The sequence below is a fragment of the Opisthocomus hoazin genome, chromosome 5 (genome assembly GCF_030867145.1).
Source record: "Opisthocomus hoazin isolate bOpiHoa1 chromosome 5, bOpiHoa1.hap1, whole genome shotgun sequence".
In the NCBI taxonomy this organism is placed as follows: Eukaryota; Metazoa; Chordata; class Aves; order Opisthocomiformes; family Opisthocomidae; genus Opisthocomus; species Opisthocomus hoazin.
The window spans coordinates 72,231,923-72,250,311 of record NC_134418.1 but is presented as its reverse complement, the minus strand read 5'-3'; the positions used below and the strand labels follow the sequence as shown (position 1 = coordinate 72,250,311).

General features: G+C 39.8%; 1 protein-coding gene across 16 annotated transcripts in view; it reads left to right on the top strand.

Moving 5' to 3' along the window:
- Positions 1 to 15,032, top strand: part of NEK1 (NIMA related kinase 1) — a 51,059-nt gene extending 36,027 nt beyond the window's left edge. For 11 of the 16 annotated variants that reach the window (XM_075421702.1, XM_075421705.1, XM_075421703.1 and 8 more), the window contains 11 exons: positions 65 to 299; positions 2,977 to 3,132; positions 3,791 to 3,979; positions 4,436 to 4,565; positions 4,777 to 4,859; positions 5,832 to 6,049; positions 7,624 to 7,778; positions 8,640 to 8,851; positions 10,971 to 11,104; positions 11,377 to 11,509; positions 13,542 to 15,032. In XM_075421702.1, the coding sequence (XP_075277817.1) occupies positions 65 to 299; positions 2,977 to 3,132; positions 3,791 to 3,979; positions 4,436 to 4,565; positions 4,777 to 4,859; positions 5,832 to 6,049; positions 7,624 to 7,778; positions 8,640 to 8,851; positions 10,971 to 11,104; positions 11,377 to 11,509; positions 13,542 to 13,555 (1,659 nt within the window). In that variant the 3' untranslated portion in view covers positions 13,556 to 15,032. The remainder of the gene's footprint in view (positions 1 to 64; positions 300 to 2,976; positions 3,133 to 3,790; positions 3,980 to 4,435; positions 4,566 to 4,776; positions 4,860 to 5,831; positions 6,050 to 7,623; positions 7,779 to 8,639; positions 8,852 to 10,970; positions 11,105 to 11,376; positions 11,510 to 13,541) is intronic. The other 5 variants (XM_075421708.1, XM_075421707.1, XM_075421704.1 and 2 more) reach the window with 1 other exon arrangement.
- The last annotated feature ends 3,357 nt before the right edge of the window (positions 15,033 to 18,389 follow it).

The following is an 18,389-nucleotide window of genomic DNA, read 5'->3' as shown; positions in this document are numbered from 1 at the left end:
TTAGTTTTCTTTTCCTTTTAAGAAAGGTACTGTTTTAAATGATATATGTTGGCCCTCATTTCAGAATAAACGAGAAATACTGAGAAGATTAAATCAAAATCTTAAAGCTCGAGAAGATGAGAAAGGACAAAAGGAGTGTAAAAATATCTCTGAATCCGCTGGCTCTGAAGGTGGTAAGGAACAACAAGAAAATGACCATCCAGTTCTAGGAGATCGCAAAAAGTGGGAATCTGGGGCATCTGAGTTGGTAGTTCCTCTAGCTCAGTTGTCAATGGAAGATTCTCTCTCTGGAACAGACCGTAAGTACTTTTTTTGTCACCATGATATTAGTAAATCAGTTTACTGTGTGTAGTGTCTGTTTTTATAAAGCAAGTATTCTTTATTATTATTATCTTGTTATGAGTTGTGTGTCATCTGCTTCTAAAAGGCAGGTGGTTATGTACTCCCTTGGATAAGGAATAAGGCACAGGTTGAGTAATTAAGTGGCCTGCAGGAGAGTCAACAAATATTTTCCTAATGTCAACAAATAGTTACCTAATTAAATACATGGTTACTTTCTTTGAGCTTGATTTGTAAGTGTCTTTTAAATAGGTACTAATTTAAGAGAAAGAATAAAAAGCATTTAAGATATATGAAAGTTCCTGATTTAACTTCAAAATCCTTTTATGTTATTGGTAGAACAATAAAAACTAAGGGTTTTCTCAATTTATATCTGTTACTTTTATTGCACCCTCCTTAACTTTTCTCTTTATTTAAATCAAGCCTGTCTTTTCAAATTTTTCATCTGCCTTCTTTGGTGTTTTGGGTGGAAGACCTTTTACCTGATTTCAGTGTGTCTTATTAAGGATCTGTTTCACATTGTAGAAATAAATAATCGTTGACAATGTGATAGACTTACTTCATAGCATAGTAGTTTTACACGGCTAGGATGTTACAAGAGCCAAGGCCAGAACTGGGAGCATGAAGAACTACCCAGTGTAGGAGAAGATCAGATTTGAGACCATCTAAGGAATCTGAAGGTGCACAAGTCTGTGGGACCTCATGAGGTGCATCCACAGGTCCTGAGGGAACTGGCGGATGAAGTTGCTAAGATGCTGTCCATCTTATCTGAGAAGTCGTGGCAGTCCGGTGAAGTTGCCAGTGAGTGGAAAAGGGGAAGCATAACCCCCGTTCTTAAAAAGGGAAAAAAGGAAGACTCGGGGAACTACAGGCCAGTCAGTCTCACCTCTGTGACTGGCAAGATCATGGAGCAGATCCACCTGGAAACTATGCTGAGGCACAGGGAAAATAAGGTGATTGGTGACAGTCAGCATGGCTTCACTAAGGGCAAATCATGCCTGACAAATTTGGTGGTCTTCTGCGACGGGGTTACAGCATTGGTGGATGAAGGAAGAGCAACAACTGACGGCATCTACCTGGACCTGAGCACTAAGCATCATGACACATGACATCCTTGGCTCTACATTGGAGAGACACGGATTTGATGGATGGACCTCCAAGTGGATAAGGAATTGGCTGGATGGTTGCACTCAAAGAGTTGCAGTCAATGGCTCCGATGTCACTGGTCTCCACCTGGACGAGTGGTGTTCCTCACGGGTCAGTACTGGGATCAGTGCTGTTGAACATCTTTGTCGACAGCATGGATGGTGGGATTGAGTGCACCCTCAGCAAGTTTGCCGATGACACTAAGCTGTGTGGTATGGTCAACGTGTCTGAAGGAAGGGATGCCATCCACAGGGACCTGGACAGGCTTGAGAGGTGGGCCCTTGTGAACCTCATGAAGTTCATCAAGGTCCTGCACATGGGTTAGAGCAATCCCAAGCACAAATACAGGCTGGACGGAGAATGGATTGAGAGCAGCCCTGAGGACAAGGACTTGAGGGTGCTGGTGGATGAGAAGCTGAACGTCAGCCAACAATGTGCACTTGCAGCTCAGAAGGCCAACTGTATCCTGGGCTGCATCCCCAGCAGCATGACCAGCAGGTCGAGGGAGGAGATTTTGGCCCTCTGCTCTGCTCTGGTGAGACCACACCTGGAGTCCTGCATCTAGCTCTGGAGCCCTCAGCACAGGACAGACATGGACCTGTTGGAGTGGGGCCAGAGGAGGCCACAAAGATGATCAGAGGGCTGGAGCACCTCTCCTACGAGGACAGGCTGAGAGAACTGGGTTTGCTCAGCCTGGAGAAGAGAAGGCTGCGGGGAGACCTTACAGCAGCCTTCCAGTACCTGAAGCGGGGCCTACAGGAAAGCTGGAGAGGGACTTTTTAGAAGGGCATGGAGTGATAGGACAAGGGGTAATGGCTTCGATCTGAAAGAGGGTAGATTTAGATTAGAAATTACGAAGCAATTCTTTACTGTGAGGGTGGTGAGGCCCTGGCACAGGTTTCCCAGAGAAGCTGTGGCTGCCCCCTCCCTGGCAGTGTTTGAGCAACCCGGTCCAGTGGAAGGTGTCCCTGCCCATGTCAGGGAGGTTGGGACTCGATGATCTTTAAGGTCCCTTCCAACCCAAACCATTCTATGATTCTATGACTTATAAGATCAAGAAACAACTCCTTTTGCTGTGTTCTTTCTGGCTTTATATCCTCTGTTTTCTTTGGAGGGAGGAATAACAGAAAAAAATGTGACAGGACAGCAGGACAAGAGACTCTGTAGTTTCCCGTTTCAGATAAAGTTAAGACCATCTCATGCCAGTTATAAACATTTCTCATACTGTTTTCTTTTGGAGTGCCTTGCTGAAAATATCTGCTGCTGTTAAGTTGCGGATGTTAACTGGCATCTAATAACTCCTGTTATTAAATGGAATTGGCAGAAGAAAAACTTTAGACTTGGAGCACAGTCTGTAGGCTGTCTGACTTGGGGTTAGGTCACATGAGTTCTGGCTTTATATTTTTTAGTTTTGTGGAGGGTGTTTGTGTATTGTCTAGAAGGTGAATAAAAGTTTCTAATAAAGTTTCTGTATTTGTGTTTGTGTCCCAGCAGGTCAAACTCTGGGGGAAGTCCTTAAGTTAGATATTGGTGAACCCCACAGGAAAGTCTGGGGCAAAAGCCCTACTGATTCAGTCCTGAAGATCCTAGGAGAAGCAGAGTTGCAGCTACAAACGGACTTACTCGAGGAACTGGATGCGATAAGTGGTAAGCACAGCTGGTAATTATCTGCCCTGCAAGTGTAGGAAGTGCCAGATTGCCGGTTTGTCTACTGAGAACAGTTTTGAATTCATAAATGTGTATTCCATCGTCACTCTTGCTTTCTACTGCTGGGTGTTGCCTCAGTTCTAAGTGTTAGCACAAGCTGATGCTGGAAGACACCAAAATATTTCAAACTCGGTGAAGCGGTAAGAAATTAAGCAGGATGTGCTGAAAGGGCACGATCTTAATTTTGTTGAAAAGTCTTGGATTTTGCTTACTGATAGAAACAAGTCGTCTTTAAAAGGATGTCATCAACTGAATATTGGATTAGACAGGTCCTATAACCTTCATGTTAGCAGGTGACTTACCATATCAGTGGATTTTTTTTTCTGGCCAACTCCTGCTTTTTGTCCTTTCCAGGGACAAAAGGACTTATGTTTATTCCAAGTATAAACTTGTACTAATGATAGTGTAGCAAATAAAATACAAATTTTAATATTTCTAGCTTTCCTCTTCATAGTAGTTATAATAAAAGCATGCAAGCTTTTCTATTCAATTTTTCTTTAAAGAGACAAATATTCTCAACTTAGCTTGTAGTCACATTATAGTTTATTATCAAATTGTGTCAAAGCATTGTTTAAATAATAGAATAATTTTGTGTTAGGTACCACAGAACTTCTTGAAGAAGATCATCAGTCCTTAACCGTGAAAGAGGAGAAGGAAGAGAAAGCTTCTGCTGTCGGAGCTCAGTCTTCAGTACCAGCTGGTGTCACAGAGTCTGACGTGACTACACCAGAAGAATGTCAAAGAGCTGGACCTACCCAGGTGCAGAGCAAACCTCTTATGCTGGATGGTAAGTCATTTCATTAGTAATTCTAGTTGTAATTTGATTCACTAATGTATTTTGTAAATTTCCAGAAACGCTTTTTCTGTGCTTATAGAAAACTCTCTAGAATACAAGTGGAATTCTAAAGTGCTTCAGATTTTTTGATGTTGTTGTTGGGTTTTTTTGTTTGTTTCTTCCCACTGATTGTGCTGGAATGTTTTCCCTTGTATGATACCAGCACCTTGCTGACATCTGGGGGAATGCTACTGAGGCTTTTAGAAGACAGTTCACTGGAGCTTTAAGATACTTTTCTTGTATCAGAAACAAACTTTTAGCTCTGAGGCTACAAAACTTCAGTTGTTTCTGCAAAATGCAGAAAAATTATTAAAGCTGAAGGATTTAAGTGTAATCTTAAATGTATAGTCTTTCCTGTCTTTTTGTTTGCTTGGGATTCATTTTTAATGAGGTATATGACATTACCAGTTTTAGAGCCTGATGATTTGGAAACCGAGACATTGGAAGAAACAAAAGAAGATAAAAAGCACCAGAATAAGGAGAGGAAGGAATTTCCCATCACTGTTAATGAAGTGTGGGTAAAAGAGAAAGAGGATAAGTAAGTACTCTCTTCTGCTTAACCCTCTCTCTCCAGTTCACACAACTAGCTTTAACTGAATAGGATTTAGATGCATCAGTTAAAATGTTAAACTTAGCTAAAGATTCGTTGCTTGTCTGCCATGTTAGTTTACTGCACTTGGTGACTTTTTCAGTAGACTAATGACTATTTTTTACGTGGTGTTTCCCCTGGATGTGGTATTTTATAATAGGGCACAACATGATGGAAGAAGCGAGGCAGCTGGTGAGAAACTAGTGCTTGACAAGGTGCAACCACAAAAGGAAGCTCCAGAAGGTCAGTGGAAGTCTCTTGGTTTGTTTATTGTAGCTGGGAGTATGGAGTGCTTGAGCCATCCCTTCTCACTTCTTCACTAACCCCAAAAGAGCAGATTTTTGTTTTCATTTTCTTTTTTAGTTCATATTTCTAAAAAGCAAGTTTCTGATAGATTAGGAAGACAAATTGTGGGTGTTAATTTTGCCACTTTGGAAGAAAACATGTAACAACAAAGCTACACTATGTATAGACAAACAAGGCAGTGGCCCATACTGAAAAGTGAATGTCAAATTTCTGAACGTTGCAGCCTTTTAAAATGACTATTTAAAATGTTATGAAGTCTGATGATTTTACTTAATACAAGTGTTGCTTTGTTTATAGACATGTCAAATTAATATTGATTGCAGCTGGGATAAAAAGTGTTTTAAGCAGCTGCTAATGATAATCTTTTATCTTTGTTGCATAGAAGAAGTGCTTGCTCTTGTAGGTCTTTGAAGTTAACTTCAGAAGGTCTGCATATTTTACAGCAGAATGGAAAGCACATCGGCAATGCTGTCAAGTATCATTGGCGATACTGTTGCATCTATTTGTGGGTGGCTTAAACAAACTGGGGCTTTTTTCCCAGTGTTCAGGTGAATTATGTTGAGGTAGCTTTGAAGAAATCTAGTACAGGGCAAGAAGCAACAGATAAAAATGGATTACATCATAATTTCAGGCGTGGGCTGTGTAATGAGAAACTAGAAGGCATGAGAACAGAACAGGCTATAGCTCAGGGCTGTATATTATTAAAAAGTTAAAGTGGGAGAATTTCACATTATAATATACTTACTAAAATAATCCAAAAAGATCTTAATACTTTTACAGTGTATTCTATTTTCCCCTTTAAGTAGAACAGGAAGGAGTTAGTTTTATTCACTTTAGTTACCTTTTGCTTAAGAACTTGAGGGTTTAAATCTATTTAGATTTGTAATGGACTTTCTTTTACCACATCAGAAACTTGTTCCAGTGACTCTCCGCAACCTGAACCCTTATTTCAGAGGGTAATACATCCCACAGCTGTACCAGCAGCCTCACCAGTTCTGTCAGCTCAGTCTTCACAGGAAGAACCTTTTGTACCTCGCTCACGTTCCATATCACCAGCAAAAAATAAAGGCAAAAGTTCATTGCTGATTGGACTTTCTACAGGGCTTTTTGATGCAAACGACCCAAAGGCAAGTTTAAAAAATAAAAAAGAATATTTGTTTTTCTGTAGTGATGTTATTCTTATTTTTTTATTGAGGCTGAGTAAGGCCAGAACAGATGGCATAACTGTTTCAGCAGGTGTTTGTATTTGTCTAGCCGTGTCTGCCCTGCGGTATGACTGCACTGTGCTCGTTGTATCAGCAGGGCTCCTGCAGCAGTGACAGTCTCTGGTTTCCCCATCCAGCATTCTGTGTCTAGATGTTTGTGGAGGAAGGCCACCACTTCTCTGAGACATAACTGAGCGAGTTCATGAGGAAATTCCTAACCTCCTCCCCTATCTTCTTTCTCCCTTTTGTGCAATTTTTCAGACTTATTTCACTACCTTGCCATCATAAGCATAAAGATTGAACAGATCAGCAAAGGTATCTTGTCATTTCTGGCAACCAAGTTATTGGGTGGTTCCCTGTAGGATTTCACCAGCTGGCACAGGTTCTGGCTGTGAAGCGAGAAGACTGAAGAAGTGTGAATAGAACTAGCTGCTTTCTTGAAGGTGTTTCCTGACCAGCCACAGTCTGTGAAATGAGCCCAGGGTGGTGGAATGTGGTTTTGATAGAACTTAAAACTATTTTAACAATAGTTATGGAACTAGTAGCTGAAACGGACTTCTCGAATTACATGCAATACTTACCTGGCTTCTAAAGTGGAAAGTTCATAAAAGAGCAGCTGCTTTTTGGAGAAACAATGGTGGCAAGGGTTCTCTGGAAACATTCACACCTGCGTTCCATTCAGTCAATGTGTAGTAACAGATTTCCTAGGTGTTGGAATGCCAGATAAGGAAGAATGGTAAAACTTCTTCATGCAATTAGGTCTCATTTCTTGTTTTATTAATACTATGGTGATTTCTTGTTTTATTAATACTATGGTGAATATTTAGTAATTTTAGGGGGTTCTTAGACTTTTTAGAAGAGAGATCTGGTAAATCACTGAGCAGATAGTTAATTTGTTTCCGTGTTGCTTTATTTCCATTGCAACAAATCACTGTTGTAATTTGAATTTAGCTTTCTAATACTTTTTGTAATGAACTTTTCTAATACTGTGGAACTGCCTTGAAATATACCATAAACAAAAGTTACTGTTTTCAGTGACCAACCTAGAGAAATAATAAAATACCATTTTTAAAAGTACTCTTTTGTCACTTACTTAAAATCGTTCTAAGCTGTAAGTGATTGACATATGTGCTTTGTAGACAATTGCATATATATATGTGTTTTTTTTTTATGTACGGCGACATTCTTTTTCATTAGATAGCCATCAAGGTAATTAACAAATCTGCACAAACCCAGGATCTGCGTGTCAGCTGATGTTCTTAAACGTTTTCAATCACTGTAACCTGTAAAGACAGAAGGAATGCTTACCTTTCAGCTGAGAGGCAAAATTCAAGATGTCAGATTTTCAACAGTTAGAGTATCTGTGCTGGGCACATCCCTATTTTGAAATTGACCCTCAGATGAAAAAGGACCAAAAAAATCTTGTTTTAAAGTATTTTGTAACCTCAGACTGTCTTTAGTATTGTTACCAAACAGGCTCTCTATTACCTTTGCAGATGTTGAGAACATGTTCGCTCCCGGATCTTTACAAACTGTACAGAACTTTAGTGGATGTTCCCAGCATAGCAGATGTGCGGCATCAGCATAATCTTGAAACAGAGGATACGGAAGATGAGCAAGCCAAAGAAGGACCCTCTGATTCTGAGGATATGTGAGTCTCTCTAGTTTATCAAGTATTTCAACAGGCATCTTAGATGAAGAATATTTTTAGTTGGACACTAACAATTATACAGTGTACCAGCATGGGTGTTTTTACCCGAATCTTAAAAATCCAGTGTCAAATCACCATTTACTGTGAGTCTTGTTCCAGAGAATTGAGAAGCTAATGGGAGGTACTGCTGACAATAGCTGTCTGAACTTCCTTTCCAAATTCTACACAATATGCTACTCTGTCTGGTTTCTGTGCCTTGCATTGCACTGAAGGATTTCTGGAATATTTCCTTTCTTCATAGGTTTTGGGAATCTCGCTCATCTGTCTTCTATACTGTGATATTGGGATGTCCTTCAGGTCCCCCGAATTCTGTCAGGGTCTTCAAAATCTGACCCTGGCTCTTGACTGTTCCCTACAGCTTGGGTAGTCTGTAGGGACAAAATTGTCTGGTATTACCTGTACTGATGAGATCTAGATCTCCTTCTGCTCCAGACACATTTCTGTCTGGACTGGAAATGTTCTACTTGCCAGGGTTCTACAATAGTGCATGAACACGAAGATTTTGAAATTATCTTACTATTAAAGTTTAATTGAGGACCTATCATCATCTTTCTGTGAAATGGTCTGCTATCTGTTTAGCTAACCTTTATTCCCTGTGTCTTGCACGATACAGTGGTATCAGCGCTGTAATCATGTTGGACTGAGGACACAAAGATTTGTCTCTCTTCTCCCCCCCCCTCCCCCCCCCCCCCAGCTACATTGGCTTTCTAGTTTGTTGGCTTAACAAAAGCAATGAGCTCTTCCTACAGGGTTTGCCTTGTAAAGTATGAATTATATAACCTTTGTATCACTTTCTTTTAGTATGTTTGGGGAGGCAGACACAGACTTGCAGGAACTCCGGGCCTCAATGGAACAATTGCTTAGGGAGCAGCCTAGCGAGGAGTTCAGTGAAGAGGAGGAGTCTACGTTAAAGGCCAGTGTCATCAGATGCATAACAAATGGTACAGAGCTGGATGAAGGAGATGAAAATAACCCCAGCAGTGAAAGTGCACTTAATGAAGAATGGCAATCAGGTATCATTTCTTACACCTATTTTATAATTTATTGATGCTAGCAATTCAAACACAGAATAATGTTTTTGGATTGTATACTTATAATGAAATAAAGCTGTAATTAATAGTTTTTATACAGAAGTTTTAAAAAATCAAATAGTATTTAGACTTTCTGAGTGTTAAGGTCAACATCTAAGGAGCATTCAATGTTGCAAATTAAATGTTGGCTATTTGTTAGGCAGTGATAAGTCACTTTTTCTCTAGTTGTCTAAAACTTGTCTTCAGGAAGATGGAAGGCTCTGTGCACGTCATAGGTTTTGAATAATTCATGACTCCATTGTGAAAGTGAAAAAGAAGTAGCAGTTTACATGACTGGAGTATCTGGGATCCAGCTTTCATTACAATTAAGTAATCTAACAGGCAGTCAAAAGGAACATGAAATTATTAACCTTGTCCTTAGCCCAAAATAGCTATTAACGCAGTCAAACTAAAAATTTGACAGAAAACTTTGACTGCTTTTAGCATTTTGCATTAGCTATACACTGTGGTGTCCTGAAGTCTGTTCTGTGTTTTAAATTCCTGTTGAAATACAAGTATTTTACTACCGCTGTAAAATAAAGTGCATTTAGAAATATAGGTATAAAAAGACGTATAAAATCCATAACTAAAACAGAGCTTTTCTGTAATTTGGGGTTTTTGAAGACAATTAGAAACAAATTGAAAATCTATGAATATTCTGTAAGATCTTTTCTATATCATACATTCCAGTAAGTATTTTAAGGTAAAATAAACATAGGTAATACCATCTTCTTTAATTTTTTGACAGTGCTGATGTTACACACTGATAACATACAATACTGTCTGTTTCTGCGATTCTGTTGTTGTTCCAGGCGTGACGGTATTTGGTGTCAGTGTCCCTACCTTCTAGATTCATGTCCTTTCGTAAGAACTGCAAGTTTCATAGTTGGTGGTAGGTGAAGGCCTTCAAAACTCAAGGGACAGCCAGAACTTGAAACCAAATCTGCTCACGATTCAGAAGTCAAATACAGGATTAGAAGTCATCTAATGGGTTTTTAACCCGTATACAACTTTCCTTTTTATTTCAGTAGCAGTTTCTTATTGATGTGACTGTTGATACTTGACTCAGGGATAGGATTTGGTCAGGATTATACCTTACACTAGTCACGTATAGGAATTGACAGCAGTAGAGTTTTAATACTAACTCACAAAGTCTGTGACCTACCAGGCAATGCTATGTATTGAAATCTAAAAAGTTGTATATTTTTTCCCTGAGTAGCTAAGTCCTTTCATAATTAAATACTTATTTAAGGAAGTATTTTTCTTGGGCAAAAGCAGTTTGCATTTTATAATGGGATTTTACATAGGGATTCCATCTTGTATTTTTAAATCGATGCTTTTTTTGTTAAACTTACCTAATGTTTGATTGTAACAAACCTGTTGGTAAGGTTTCTGTAGCCTATAAGCAAAATCATCTAGATTTCTCTCCTGTATCTTACTGCACCCATTGGCATACTGAATTTGCTACACAAAGGAGATGCACTCGGAAAAAAATGAAGAACTTTGTAGCTAAATTAGTACTGGCTTTTCTAGACTTCCTCCATGGAACAAGATGCATCTGAGTGCAGAAATTAAATAACTGATTCTTGATGTACATCTCATTTTCTGAGAGAAGACAGCCGCTTCGTTAAGGAGCTGTTTTCCCTAGAGTGGGACAGCCACCAAACCCTGCATCGGTTGCACCTCAGAAATGTGTGGAATGGTTATATGGAGCTTGACCTACTAACATTGCTTTGGTAGACAACAGCCTGCTTTAAGACCGTTCCTTGCTTTCCTTCAGTACAAGTACCCCTCTGGCCAACTGTCAGAGTGGGGTTTTAGAGGAGATGGCTATATGCTGCTTCCCATCTGGGATTCAGAATGTATTTGCTGTCAGGAAAGGGACTGTTCTGTTTCCTTGCAGGTTGTTCAGAACATCTGCCGGCACCGTCTAGTGCTCCTGAGCTTACCCGTTCTCGTTACGTTTGGAGATCTGTGTGGTTATCAAGTTTAGGGACATAGAAGCAACGTTCAGAATGTTGGGAAACTAAGGGGGGTTTACTGTTGCTTGCTTTCTTTGTAGACAACAGTGATGGAGAGATCACCAGTGAATGTGAAGAATGCGATAGTATCTTCAGCCATTTGGAAGAGCTGAGAGATAACCTGGAGCGAGAAATAGGCTTTGATAAATTCATTGAAGTTTATGAGAAAATAAAGGTTTGTGGAATAACCTCAAGTGGAAAATATTGTAAGAAACAAGAGAAATGTTCCTATGGCTGTTTACTGTGCCAGTAACTGACTGCATTGTGTGACTAGAATCAATGCTTACTTCTTTAGTCTCTTACTCTGTTTCAATGCACTAAAATATTAACACAGAAAACGCCTTGCCAGTGGATTAAAGAGGAAAACTGAATTACATTTAATGAATTTGAACTATTTAATTCTGTACCCATTTTAATTTTCGCAACATGGATTGTTCTTTCTCTCAGGCTATACATGAAGATGAAGATGAAAATATCGATACTTGTTCCACCATAGTTCAAACTATTCTTGGAAATGAACACAAACACCTCTATGCCAAAATACTTCACCTAGTAATGGCAGACGGAGCCTACCAAGAAGGTAATCTATCGTCACTGCCTCCTGGCAGTTCTGGATGTCTTAGTTCTTTCTTGGTTATATACAATAGGTTCTAATACACTTTTAAAACGTATCTGTGCTTTATTATGCCGTTTGGCTAAATGGATAAAAGTGGGGGTTTTTTTTCCACAAAGGGTATTTTTATTCTTGCAACAAAATGTGGTAAACTGTGATTAAGCATGCTGACCACTCTGATGTAGCGGTATGGCCATATACAGTCAACTGTAACGGCAGATGTCATATGAAAGGTGCAGTGTAGCTATTTAATGCCTGTAAAACAGTTACAGAGATTGGGAAGATGGAAGTCTAGAATAAAACTTCCAGAATTAAAAACAATTTTGTCTTAAGAATTAATGAATTTTTAGCTAAAAGAATATTGTTCTTTCCAAACCTCTGCTTCTAATGGGTTGCAGCATCACTGCTTTTCTGAAAAGAAAATTTCATGTGGGTCTTTATCCTCTTATTGTCATTTTTCAGAAGAGCTTGGTGTGGAGGTACGATCCATCTTAGTTTTCAGGTGGCTCAGTCATACATGAAGAGAATTTGTTTTCCTTTGGAGCCCACCTAGCTTAGCACAAATTGCTAGGCGGATGGAGAGTTCCTGGATCTTTGAGTGGCTCTGTGAAATACCACACAGACCACTGTCACTGAGAAGTGGCTTTGGTCTTTCGTGTCAAAAATTAACTGCAGTTATGTAACTTTAGATTTCTAATAATCAAAGTCTTTACTGGAGAGAAAAAAAAAATCTTAAAATTTCCATTATTTTTATAGAAATCAGAAGCATTATGTATTGGCTTTAGAAATGTGTGCAATGAGCACTATTTAATGTATTTCAATTTTTAAAAAGTATTCTAATACGTGTTAACCAACGTCTCCTTTCTGCATCTTTTCAATTCTTTTACAAGTATGTTGCTGTAGCAGTGAATAAAGGGTCAAATAAGATCACGCCTTTCTATAGTTTTTATATATAAATGCTTGGGGAAAAAAAAGTCTTAAAAACTAGCTTTAAAAACATAAGTTTTTTTTTAAAAATTCTAATACAAATTACATTTTCCCAGTTTTTGTTTGCTACTGATATAAAACCACTCAGTAAGAATAACCAGTACCATGTTTTTTTCATGCTGTGTTACAGAAGTATGACAGAAGAGTGTCTGAAAAATATTTTTTCTACAACAATTTATGGATTTAATGACAGAATTGGAAAGATACATTGTAGTAGTTAATTTTTCAAGTGTCCAAAGGACTGGCAATATAGAACGAGGAGAAAAAGGTTAACTACAGTGTTACTAGTTTCTTTTCCTTGCCACTTTGCCTCAAGGATATTTTAAAACTAGTACTAAAAGGCTTAAATGAGAATTTGCTGAAATGTCGGCATACAAATTGTAAGCTGTTAAAATGAGCTGACTTCCATCTTGCAGAATGCTGATTAACGAGTGGCTATTTTCAGTAGCTTCGGTTCTAATTCTTTATTTTACAAATCTGTGGTAGCATGCAAAAATGTAAAGAAACAGTAGTTCTTGATGTTTCAGACATTTAAAGTACATTTAGTACTTCAGCACTAAAATACCTGAAGAACTACATTTAAAGTCATTCTTCAAATTTCAGACATTTAAAGAAAGAATCCTATCTAATAAAGGTGAACAGAGGACAAGTGACAGTCAGAAGCACGTTCATGAGCTTCAAAAGTTTTATAATCTCCAAATAAGAAAAGTTAGAAAAAAATCTATATTGCTGCTTACTAAGAGGGTTGTTCTAACTGAAGCAGGCCCCTTGAGAGGAAACCATCTTAAATTCACTAATCCAATAAAGATGACACCTTATTCCATATTTGTACACATAGTGCTTTTAAGGCAGTCTTGGTAACAGCCACCTCGCTGGTGACTGACGTAGCGAATTCTTGTACTATTGCTTACTAAACTGTGGCTTCTACTTTGTTTGGTAACCCCAGCTTGATTTGTGTGTGTGTTTCTCCCTCCTTTTCACCCTGTCTCTCCCCCTCTCCTGCTTTTTACAGATAATGATGAATAAACCCGACTCAGGAACTTCTGTAATGCTGTACTGCATATTGGTGTTTGAAGTCTGCACAGCTGAGTAACAAACAGTAGTGGAGAATGTGACATGGGGCAGGAGAAGCAAGACTTCAGAGAAGAATGCTGATTCTATGAAAAAGAGGAAAAACATGCCTTTTTTTAAAACTGAGATTGCTCTACGCTTCTCTTGTGTGTACTTGCATATGTGTTGATCCCCAAAATTTAAAATAACCAACGAAAAAACAACGCAGAAACCCCCCCCGAACCTGTAATCTCTCAAATTCCGAAAGAAGCATAGAGAGGAATACCTGCAGATATTCTGACACAAAACTGAGACCTAGAATGTAAAACAGAATTTCTGCCATCTCGATGGTTGGCTGGTACGGTTAAGCAATTGGTAGGATTACTGTGTTGTGGAAGCACTCACCTCTAGCTACTCACACACTTAAAATAGCCTCTCTTTACACCTACATGAAGAAATTACTTAATTTTTATTGACCTTTGTGGTTGTACTTGAATAGCATCTTAATCTAGTCATCCAGTTTGAATATTTCACCTTTTTTCTGAATAAAAAAAAAACAACTGTATTTTGAAGCTGAAGGCTTCTGTCGCTTTTTAACCAGTGTTAGCTGAAATATCTTAATGGTGTTTCTAAATCAAGGAAAACTGGTACTTGTCATCACCGAAGTGTCTGGGGTTTTTTGAGATTGTAAAATTCATTTGGATCTAGAATACTTTTTTCCCCAGATATTTTTCTTCCTCTTCCCCTTCTCCAACCCCTTCCCAAACTCCCAAATACTTGACTCTAGAGTTTTGTAGTCTGGTCAATGATAACGTAGTATGCTGTTGAATGGGAAGGGGTGGCTTTTTCCAGTTTGTTTTTAAAATCTTACTGTTACACTCACATCTCCAGCAGCCCCGACGGGGAATGAAATACTGCAGGCACGAGCGCTGTGTAGTACTGCTCATCTTTGGGCTCTTGTTTTGTAGCTTGATTTCCACCACCCCGAAAGATAAAACAGGTTTCTCCTGACCCACGCTTCCTTGTTCCTCCTGTCGAAGCAGTACTGTACAGGGCAAACATTAGGGATGTTGTTTTCCAGTGATCATCTCTGGAACAGCTTTATTGGCTTTACCCGTACAATCAGTCTCTTGTCACAAATCTGCTGAACTGTCAGACTTCCAACTGCCCTATTGGAGAAAAATAGATTATTTTTTTCTTTTTTTTTTTTTTCCTGCCACAGTCAGTCACAATCTAAAACTGTCAAAAGTTACTTGATTTTACTTTGTGGAAAAGTATATATATATATTTTATTTAGAACTGTCAAAATATGTACATGATTTTTGTATAATTGTTTATGGTGTTGTTATTAAAGTTTTGCCCACTGAAAAGTGTTAATTTTTTTAAACACATCCAGTTCCAGAAGGTAGACCAAACTTGTTCTATTTCAGCTGTATCCTGGGAATGTGCAATGAGAATAAAATTAATTATCATAAATGCCTTTAATATACTACATTTTTTATATCCTTTTTTACTTGATAAACTCTTCTTCCTACATCTAATGAGAAAGAACCAGCACTGTTTCTCCAACCATGACAGTGCTGTCCTGTGCTGCTGCTCTTCTCCTTTTCCTTCCTTCCTTTTTTTTTTTTTTTTTTTTAAATTCCCACAGTAAATTCTGGGGCTTTTCCCCAGGCTTCTCTGGCATTCCGCTTCTCTCTGAATAGATTATTCAGCAGTGAAATGATCCTCATGAGCTACGTCATCGATGATATTTCGCAAACGCACTGTGAAGATTTTGATGAAGAATGAGTGTCAATTATTTTCCTTTTTCAGGTTTGCTTTTCAAATCGTACCTTCCGACTTCTGGAGGAAGGGAAGACCCAAAATCTTTAGATTTCAAGAATATAGATTAACCATATGTTCAGAAGAAAAAAGTAGAAAATACACCAATTGGTGTATTCTGTGCTGTGGGTTTGAATTTTCTCAAGGTGACACAGTCTTACTGAAGTTGAGGTTTAGAGGGTGTTTAATTATTTTTAAATAGAAATAATATCATGATTGACATTCTTCATTTCTTATGCAGTGAGGTGGCTTGCTTCTGGTAAGAAAAACAGACATAATCTGCAGACCTGGAGCTTTACAGACATAGACCTTTTTCTTAATGATTTGAAAAACAGGCATAGATTGTGCACAGCTTTTCACAAATAATCTTCAAACCTGCCAACCAATACTGGATATCCTTGAAATCCCTCAAGACCTAATTTAAAATTGACGCAGTGAATAAGAAATACTTTTATCGGATATTTGAAGCCCCTATTTAATGTACACTATAAGGACGTCAAGGACAGTGTGACCCCATGTCACCCTTGGAGCAGGGCGGCGATAACCAGAGGGGCAGATGCTCTCTGTTAACCCCCACCCTCCTACCACGGGAAGGGAAAAAGGAGGAAAGGAGAGAGAGACTTGCAAATTCTGTATTAAAACAGCTCTACTAATAATACTAATAATGAGAGGAATAAGGCAAAATATCCAAAACAGATACCGAGTTTCCCAGCATCCCGCCAGCAGCTGCCGGGCAGCACCAGGCAGTCCCGGACTGGCCTCGGCAGCAGACAGGAACTGGAGTCAGGGGTGCACGGATGGGAATCTGGATCAGGAGCGCAGGCAGGACAAGGAGCAGGGTCCTCTTCAGCAGGCGGCCATGGATGAACAGAGTGAGACCCTCATGATCTCCCGGCTTTAAAGCGAGCATGACTTGCAGGGCATGGAATACCTCGCTGGTCAGTATCGGGTCACCTGTCCGCCCCTCCCCGCAAGTGCGACTCCTCAGTTGTGGGACCTGAGAGATCTGTGGGTGACCTTGGCTGCTATAGCAATAAACAGGGGCCTTTTTCTGCATTCCTTTCCTACCGTTAGCTCAGTGTACCTGCAAACGTCAGGTGTTAGCAGCTTTGGAGCGGACAGTGTCTGTAAAATATGCAGCCTGCTTTAGGAAAATGCAGTTACTCAGAACAACTTCACTATAAGGAACATTCACTAAAAGAGAATCGGTTCTGTTTTAACCAAAACCAGGACACTTCAGGATGATTTATTGGTCTGTATGTAACAAGTTATTGAAATCAGTTGAGCATTGGGCTTGTATTCATATTACATTCACTATAAAGAATTTTCCATTGCAATTCGAGTAGCAAATTGAGATCTAGAATGGTATTTTTGGCACAAAACATACCCTTCCGGCAATCTCACATGATGGCCCTGTCCTCAGGCTTTCTTCTTGACCCCGATGAGCAATCTTTTCAAAAAAACAAAACCACAAGCAAAAATTATAGATACTCCCGTCCCAAAACCGAAACACCAAAATCGAATTCGGCGCTGCCTGCGGGTCGGGGGGGGGGGGGGGGGGGGGGGGGTGCCGCCGTGCAGCCGCCAGGTGACAGCAGAGCGGCGGGCGCGGCAGTGGCGCCGTGCGGCCGCCAGGTGGCAGCAGGGCGGCGGGCACGGGGCCGCGCCGAGCGGCGCCCCCTGGCGGTGCAAGGCCCCTGCTTCAGCTGAGGGGGGAGAGGTTTAGGCGGGCTTTTTTTGTTTGAAGTCAGTTTTTGACTAAGGAACTGGTCATCAAAGGAGAATCAGCCGTGGGGAGCGTGCTGTGGGGGTTGGAGGCAGGAGGGCAGACTGCTCTTTGGCTGCAAAGGTGTGGGGCGGCCTGGTGCTCTGGGTCGAGTTCTGAAGCTGGTAGGCAGCGAGTCTCAATCTGCATGGAAATGCTGAAATTCCTATCATTTAGAAGTATTTCCTTCTACAAGGCCACGTTCTAGAAACCCCACACATAAGCGTAAATCTTTGTATGGTCACCAACAATTTACAAACCAAAAATACAGAGAAAGACGTAGAAAGAATTTCTGGGCACACTTCCTCAACTTGTGTCAGTCACGCAACCCTTCCTCTGCTTTTGCTGGGGGACAGGACGATGGCACGGGGCATCCAGTTTCCCCAAATGACTCAATGCAAATCTAAACAAAGCAAAATACGATGCTTTTAGCACAGTTACGATATTGTTTATGGTTGGACTCGGCACCGATCTTCTGCTCAGCCAGAGGGTGCGGTGGAAGCATGTCCCAGACTAAATTACTGGCTTGACTTTTAGCTCTCCACTAAAAGCGCCTCATCAAGGCTCACGTGAAGCTAGGCTTTACTTAATTTTATTAACTGATTTTTCAACTCTGAAATGTTTTTCTTTCAAAAAAATTGTGTGTTTCTCCAGTCTTATTTTAACACTTGTTCATTCATCAGCCATGTAGACTAAAATTTCATGTAAAATAGAAGCCATTGGCTACCATTCCTAGAACATTTCTTTCTGCCATTTTTATCATAGCATTTTAAATGGAGCAATTGGCAGAGTTTAAGTGCTAGTTTTAAAATCCACAAAGAGCTTCTTCCTTTACGTTAGCGTGTTAACACAAGACACACTTCAAACGCAGTTCCAGGTCGGTACATTTTCCATCTGAGCTGAGTTCATCAGTTCAAACACTTCGAACGGCTGGCTTGTGCAAGAGTCTTAAAAACACGTCTTCAGCAACTAAAACCTTAACTGCTTTCATAAAGATGTATTAATTTGTAGTTACTTGTGAGACACATGTACAGGCGTTCAGCTGCTCCTGCTAAATTGCTTGCCTTGAGCACCTCTGACCTGGTGAGCTCTTCCAGATTTTATTTCCAAGGCGTTTTTAAACCAAGATGTGATTTAGCTGATTCCGTTAACTCTCTTTTTAACGCTACAGTTTAAAAACTTGCAGAGACACAGACTTCAGGAGTTTTTTCACATCAGCTG